Source organism: Myotis davidii, unplaced genomic scaffold (assembly GCF_000327345.1).
Source record: "Myotis davidii unplaced genomic scaffold, ASM32734v1 scaffold569, whole genome shotgun sequence".
Classification (NCBI taxonomy): domain Eukaryota; kingdom Metazoa; phylum Chordata; class Mammalia; order Chiroptera; family Vespertilionidae; genus Myotis; species Myotis davidii.
In genome coordinates this window covers 872,174-880,564 of record NW_006299876.1, presented here as the reverse complement: position 1 = coordinate 880,564, position 8,391 = coordinate 872,174, and the positions used below count along the sequence as shown (strand labels likewise).

The window sequence follows — 8,391 nt, the reverse complement described above, 5'->3', positions numbered from 1 at the left end:
GTGTGTGTGTGTGTGTGTGTGTGTGGTTTAATTTTGTTTTATATTTCTGTCTGTCACTAGAATGTGAGCTCCACTGAGGGGTGCTATGTTGTTCTGTGTTGTTCATCCCCGTGTCCCCATTAAATATTGCATATTTTTGGATGAATGAATAAAAACAGAGGCTAAATTTTTAACCCTTGCTTATACAGTTGACCCTCGAACAACACAGTTTTCAATTGGATGGGTCCACTGATAAGCATATTTTTTCAATAAATACTGTAAATATGTTTTGTCTTCCTTTTGATTTTCTTAATGTTTTCTTTTCTCTAGCTTACTTTATTGTAAGATTTCATACAATATATGTAATATATATATATAACATATAAAATAAGTTAATCAACTGTTTATATTATTGATAAAGCTTCTGATCAACAGGAGGCTATTAGTAGTTAAGTTTTGGAGGAATCAATTGTTATATGTGGGTTTTCTACTGTGTAGGTGTCCATCGCCCCTAACCACCACATTGTTGAAGGCTCAACTGTATAATGGGATGGTGGGCCTGCCAAAGGAGAGTAGGATGTTGCCTAGGTACACAAAGGTGCTCACAAATGTGAATGTGAGCCAGTACATCACTCTGCCTTTGGTAGCCTCTGAGTCATCCAGGTTCCAGGCTCCTTTTTATGAAGCTGGGACAAAGCAGCCAGAAAAAAAAATAGATTTCAGAGTAGAGGACCTTTTGGCAAAAATGATGTGTGATTACCTCACTCCCAGATGCTTTTTACTTTTCCTACCTATACTTTCTCTTCATCCAGCTCTGTCATTTTTAGCACTATCATGTTTAAACCTTATTTTGCAAACAGGTAGGATATAGATCCTAAGTAAAGTATCACCAAATCAACTCCAGTGATTCATTCAAAAGATCATAACCAAGCAGAGTTTATTTTAAGACCAACAAAGATGGTTCAACATTAGCAAATCTATTGCTATAATTCTCCACCTTTAATATATTAAAAGACAAAACTATGTGACTATTTCTGTAAGTGCTGAAAAGGCACTTGGTAAAAATTCATCACCTGATTCTGACACTCTTGCTAAGCCAGAAATAATAGATAGATAAACAAAGCATTTCAGGCTACCGGGCAATGTGTCAAATTGAGGAGCCTCTGGGGTCATCCTAGCCTATGATAAATCACTAGGGAAAAAGAAAAGGTATAAGCAGCTCTGGGAGCAGGTACCTGTTCTCAGTAGATAGCATGTTATCTACATAGGCTTGGTGTATTGTTGCCATGGCCTGAATCTGGTTCTTTAGATCTTTTGTTTTTTATGTTTCATTGGTGTTTTGCATCAATCTAGTATTTTAAAAGAGTGGGACATATTTATGATTCTGTTTTAAAAATCTCTTTTGGGTAAGAAGGTGTTGATCTACCATTTGAATGTCATAAAATTATTTTTAGATGTTCCTTGAGTTCATGAAGGTAACATGTAAATTTCTCACACTGACTATCAGACTACTTTTAATTATATATTGCCTTCATAAATGCAACCATTATGAATTCTGAAGCCTTAGCCTGAAGCTGTTGAAAATCAGCTGCTTAATCTTGTCATATTTTTAGCTACTTAATGTCAATCTCCTACCCCAGCCCTGTAGGTGAATGTCACAGCCACTAAATTGGGTGTCAGGAGCACTGTGGCCCTCAGCCTTCTTACAGTCCCCACATCATACAAATGTTGCTGCTGTGATCAGTACAATGAGCATTCGGTTATTTTTCCAATGTCAAATGGCTTTAGGGGAACAAGCTGCAGCTTTTCTTTGTAAGCCAGTGTAATATTTGCAAGATAACTAACAGTGAAGTCAGAGATGCAATCCTGTGATTGGTGCAAAAGTAACAAGCCTATCTTGACAATCAATGACTCTTGGTTAAGGAACATTTCATTAATATCTCTGTGAGGAGGTGAGGGAGAGAATACAACAAGATAGAAATCCAGATGAAATTAAAGGGTGTCACCAGAGAAGAGGTCACATGGTTCAGAAAAAGTATTGTGCTTTTATTAATGGCCATTTCTCAACTGCCTTCCCCATATATACACACCAGCAAGGGACCCACTATGCCAGCCCCTGGGAAGTATAGTTCAGGAACCCCCTTTCCCACCTACCTCCACTCACTGCAAGACTAGTCTATAGTCTCTAGCTCCTCTGAAATATTGGTGAATAATTATTTTTCCTTCCTATGACATTGTTCTTCCTAGTCCCCACTTTAGAGTGCCAGAGGCTGAATCTGTGGTCTATCCCCTGCTGTGTTGATGATCAAATGTGAGAGGCAACAGGCTGCCTGGGAAATGGTAGTGGTCCACCCTGCTATTTAATGGAGACTCAGCTGTCACAGTGCCAGGGAGAGTGTATGTCAGGACTCAGCATTTTCAGTTCCAGCCCCTGAGTAGCCCCTTTCCCCCCATATTTAATTATCTGGAAAAGAGTAGGCATTTAGTGCATAACAGTCTGCTTCTATGAGAGGAAGTCTAGAATTGGTTGGTACTGTATTTGGAAAGCAGCTCAACTCCGTGGGGTGAAATGTCTGCCTTCTCATAAGCCGATTGTAAGTTCCAGGATTCGGCTTAAGTGGGCTGCTGTCAGAAAGAAACCTTGCCTTGTTACTCTGAATAAGGAGTCCCATAAAAAAATACCCCGACACAGCCATTCTCATTAAAATCAGTTGGAATTTTGGACAAGTCTCAAGTATAAATTATAACTTTATTAGCCCATAGAGCTTTCTCACAAGAAAGTAAATCTAATAAAAATTAGAGGGAACTTATTAAGTGGCTGCCTTGTTGCCATTTGCTATGACTTGGGGGTGGAATAATCTAGTTGTGGGGTTTGCAACCAATGCACTTTTTTGTTGTGGACTAGAGAGCAATTCAGAAAGCAGATATGAGGAGGTGAAAAGAATATGTCTCATTATCATTGCACCGAGAACTCTTTCATTGATACTTTATGTAAGCATTTTTTGCCATAAAGTTGGGAAGATCTTTAACTGTTACTGAGAGTGGAGAAGCAGGCTCCAAATTACCATCAGAGGTCACCAGAGCATACTACTTATTCACAAAACTGCACAATCACCTTCCGGAGAAGAGATTGTAGGGGAGCTCACTAGGCTTACAATGTACAAAAGGCAGATCCTGGCAATGGTAGGGAAGGAGTTGATGGCATGAAGGGAACTTGTAATCATTGCCATTGTGATTATTTATTATTCAAGACATAAATGTTGGCAAGGGAAGCAAAAATGATATTCTTCTACACACCAGCATGGCCATAAGTGTGTATCTTTGACTTTTTGGTTTGATCACCAACTTGAACAGGTCAAATGCAATCTTGAAAGAATGCACTTTAGAATCATAGAGTGTTAGTGATAATGGGGGATTATAAAAATGACCTAGTACAAAGGTCCTTAATCTGAGAATATCATTTCAGGAGGCCAGTGAATACTCCCTAGAATTATATGTAAAATTTTGTGTGCATATGCGATTTTCTAGGAAGAAAATCCATAACTTTTATCAAATTCATAATAAAAAGTTTCCTGACCCAGAAAGGTCTAAGAACCACTATTTCTAGTACCTACTCTGCTCTCCCCTCTACACACACACACACACACACACACACACACACACACACACACTTTGTTACCAATAAAGAACACAACTCCCAGAAGTGGAGAATAATTTGCCCAAGACCATACTGCTAAGCTAATGGCAGAGCCAAGAGTTGAAGTCTTTTCTAACTCTGGGTCTGAAACCATGTCTTTCCACTATACCAGAGTTGTTTTAGCAAGCATCAGAACCAAGGAGATTTCAAACAGCAAGGATTTGTGCCACAAGCATAATCTGAATTAGGTTACCTTCGAGATCCTTTACTTTACTGAAATTCTATTCCATCCACCTTAATAGAGAACAGCATTGACAAAGATGATGCCAAACTTTTAGAAATTATTTCCATTTCATTATTAGTCTTTCCCACTCCCCATTGATCCCACTTGTTAATAATGCTTGTTTAGGGCTAATAGTAAAATGAGTTTGCCTCCCATGAGCCTTCACCAGCTGATGGCAGGGTAGGAGTGCATCTCCATCAGGACCAGCCACATAATTTGCAGGACCCACCGTTAGGTAAAAATACAGAGCTACTTGTTAAAATGCATTAAGGAGCCTGACCAGCGTGGCTCAGTGGTTGAGTGTCAACCTATGAACCAAGAGGTCACGGTTCGATTCCCCGTCAGGACACATGCCCAGTTGCAGGCTCAATCCCCAGTGGGGGTCATGCAGGAGGCAGCCTAACAATGATTCTCTCTCATCATTGATATTTCTCTCTCCCTTCCCATTCCTCTCTGAAATCAATAAAAATGTTTTTTAAAGTATTAAGGATTTTAAGCATTTAAGCAAGTGTGGGGCCCTTCTGAGCATGGGCCCCTGTGAGACTGCAGAGGTCACACACCCGTGAAAATGGTCCTGATCTCTATTGAAGCTTTGGTGAAGCCTGGGACAAAGAGGAGCCAGTCTGATTTAAAATTGGCCACACATGATCCACAAAGTTAGAGAGAGTTCTGTATTTAAAATCAAAGAACTTTTCGGCTTATCTGTGTATGTGCTCACATATGCACATGCACATGCACACATACATCAGTTTGAATAAAAATTCCATCTTTCTCTTCATCTAATGCCAAAACCAAAACTGTCTCACTTTAATTTTTCATCTGTGGACCTACTGTGCTGGCATTGTTTAAGCACACATTTTTATCACCAGTTTCCATAACCAAATGACAAAAGAAGGAATGAGTTCTCCCAGAGCATCTAATGAGTCAAGTAGAAGCAGGTACTCAAAAGCAATGGCAGACAACCAGCTAGGGATATTTTAAGCTGCCAGAAAGAGGGAAAGAAGCTTTGGAGTATGCAGTGCAATGAGCCAATAGTCTCCATTTTTTAACATTATAAGAACAAAAAGCATTTAAATTCAAGAATCAGAAATTTGGGGTTCCAACAGGTAAGCAGATTTACCAACTGAGACAATGGCTGGGACTTGGTGCACTTGAGCTATCAGACTTCAGCACCCAAGCTACCACATACCATACTTCCCATTTTAGTGGCATACCAGGGTTCCAAGCTTAATGCACAACATCTGTGCTTCATAAGACTTGAAGCCAAATGTTGGGTGATGTCCCATTGGTTAGCTATATACAGAAACCAAAATATAATGTGCATAATGTGGAATTTACATTGGAAGTGCTTGCAACACTCTAAGCAAACTCAGACTCCTCAACAAACTAAAGGCCAGTTAGTACAAGAGAAAATATAAATTGGGCAAATTAATTTTTATTAGACTCATGTTGTCAGTTGTTGTATAAGGGTCCGAGTACCTCACAGCCAGCTTCATAAGTGCATTTTGCAGTCTAGAGAGAGAAGAAACCAGCACTTCTTCTACAAAGGTAAAGAAATAAATCATGTCACCACAGGTTAAGTCTTCAGAGAGCTTATTTCTCTACTTTTACAACATAGCTTCCAACTCAAAATTCCATACTAAAGCTTAATGCTATAAACATATGGTAGATGCCTAATGACAGTACTCATTCACTCATTCATCCATTTATCCAATATGTACTGACTGACCACTTTTGGATGCCCAGTGCTATGCTAGGCACTGTGCTGAACTGTGTCAAATTTCAACCCAAGTCAGAATTCAGTAGTAAATGCAATATCCACAGAATTATCAACAGGGCAAAAATGAAACAAATTTTTTGAATTTTTTCTAAAGTGTTATTAACTCTTTGTTTGCAGTATCTGTGGGATATGAATATGAAACCTGCCCTGACTTTATTCTCTGGGAGAAAAGGACAGTCATCTTACAAGGTTTCGAGATGGATGCTTCTAACCTAGGAGGCTGGTCATTAAATAAGCATCATATTTTCAATCCTCAAAGTGGTAAGCAGCTTTTAAAATATTACTTAATACTCTTTTCCTAATGCTATATTACATTATATATTACATTATTCATTGTAGAAAATTTGAAAAATTATAAGGAAAAAAATTGCCTGAGGGCTCACAACCTAGAGAAGACCATGTTAGTTTATTTTCTTTCAGATATAATAATCTGATTTCCAATTAGTGCAAGTATAGTGAGACCTCTTCATCACAAAGTTATATGGAACTGGGTTTTGCTATCTTTATTGCTCTATCACAAGTGATTAACAAGTGTATCTGACATTGTAACCGACTTTTTAAAAGTGGAATAATAATCGGCATATTTCATACAATCTAAGACACCTTCAGTTATAAGTACACCATTATTTTATGGAAAATGCTGCTGATTAAACTATGACATACATTGATTGTTATATAAATACTTATTTTAGAGGTGTTTAAATGTGAAGCAAAATGTACACCTGAGAATTAAATAATCATCTATGTAATGCAGTTTCAAAGGGTTTAGTGAACTTTGTCCCATTTTAAACACAGCAACCCTGCAAAATGGCATTAACCTCATTTGAAAGATCAAGAGTCTGAGACTTAAATAGTCATGTGACCTTCCCCAACATTGCAGTCAGTAAGTGGCTAGAGTCATGTGCTCTTTCTCCTACATGGTAGCTGTTTATCCACATAAATATCAGTATGTCCAATAAGAAGGTAGGAGTAAAAGGACAGTGATGGGTAAAAGAAGAGAAGAGCTAGGAGGGGAAGAGTGCTGTACTTGGTTACTCTTAGTTTAAGGCTCCTAAGTCCTGGACTTAGGAAAAGAGGAAAGAGCAATGAGAACAAGACATTCTCATTTTCAGTGTTTTCCTTCTTTGAACCACATTTTCTGCTGTCACTTTGTCCTAGTTTGTAATATAAATGTTAGATAAATCAGGAGAAGGGGCTACAGGTGGATGTTCTGCCCATGTACCTCTCACACAACTGATTTTGCCACCCTGGTCATAAATGCTTCATCATAGTTCCTCCATCTCCTTTTGCATCCTGCTGGGAAACCAGTCATTGGTGTTCCCATCCAGCTTTCATTTGAGCATAAGCTGGTAAGTTTTCACTGAAATCACATTCCTTTTCAGCTGAAGAAGCAGATTCTTAGCAGCCTTCAGTGGAACATGTACTTTGGGTTATTGGTCCAGGATTGGGGTATGAATATATTGAGGCAGCTACATTCTTGCATTTGGCCATCTTGTATCTACCTTACCTTTGTGGACCAGCTGGCTAATGTCCAGTTATCTTTTAAGGTCATGAGCTAAGAGATCCATTTAATAATCAAATCTGTGATCTTACTTCATTTGCACCATAGTTGGATCAGCCAAGCCAAACAGCCACATTGGCTGGGAAATTTTGGTTGGCAAAGCTAACCAGTTTCGCTTCAACCATAGAATGAGATCACCTCCCATATTCCCAATGTGGGATCCTGAAGGTGAATGATTGCATTGCTGTATGCCCCTGTTATACCTCCTCCCCCACTTTCAAGGAAAATTCTAAATTCTATTTCAAATTGCTTATTTTTTTTAAGAGCATAGATTCAGGCACAGATATAAAATGTCAACTTATTTTCCATTGTCAAAAGGAGAATCACAGTTTTAAAAGTACAAAAACGAAAGGGCAGATGCCACTTATTAAATTATTGGATTTTTTTTGTTTTGATTTGAAAAAGTTTGACATTTTAAGCAGCCATTTCTTTTCCACTCACTTTTATTGGCTTGTATGGATTGTCTCTTTCAAATGCCTGTCATTGACATTAAACACAAAATGAGAAATGACCTCAATCGAGCCAGCCCCCAGCTGTGCACTCCCAGTCCTGTATCCTCTTACCATTTGCTTCACACAGGTTTAAACATTCAGAACACAGGGGAGCCATTCAGAAAGTCGGCTTTGGGCCCCTCCTCACATTTCCACAAATGTATTCTCTATACCTCTTATTCTCCAATAACTAATTTTTAGGTAAAGGTACCAATTTATTTCTGAGACTCTTTTTAACAGCTTTATTGAAGTATAATTTATACACCATAAACTTCACCCATTTTAGGTGTACATTTCACTGACTTTTAGTAAATTGTACAGTTGTGCAATCTTCACAACACAATTTCAGAATATTTTTATCACCCCCCCCCAAAAAAAAAAAAACCTGTGCTCACCCCAGCCCCACTAAATCTGTTTTCTGTCTTTTTCTGAGAATTCTATCCTGAGAAAGAAACCTTATTTTGGATAGTTTTTATTAAAGGAACATTTGTTCATTTTATCTTCTCATTTGTAGGCACATTGTATTTCTAACCAGAAATTGGTCACCCTTGCCAGGAACAGATCTGAAGCCAGCTCTGCCATTGCCTTTCAGCCTGACCTTGGACTGGAACACCTCTCTTGGGATATTTGTGAAGTCTAAATCCCACCCAATGGCAGTTT

At 38.5% G+C, this 8,391-nt stretch overlaps 1 protein-coding gene across 1 annotated transcript in view; it reads left to right on the top strand.

The window, feature by feature from the left end:
• TENM1 (teneurin transmembrane protein 1) overlaps positions 1-8,391 on the top strand; it is a 409,966-nt gene that overhangs the window by 271,972 nt on the left and 129,603 nt on the right. Inside the window, exon 16 of the mRNA XM_006776037.2 lies at positions 5,797-5,940. Within this exon, the coding sequence (XP_006776100.1) occupies positions 5,797-5,940 (144 nt within the window). The remainder of the gene's footprint in view (positions 1-5,796; positions 5,941-8,391) is intronic.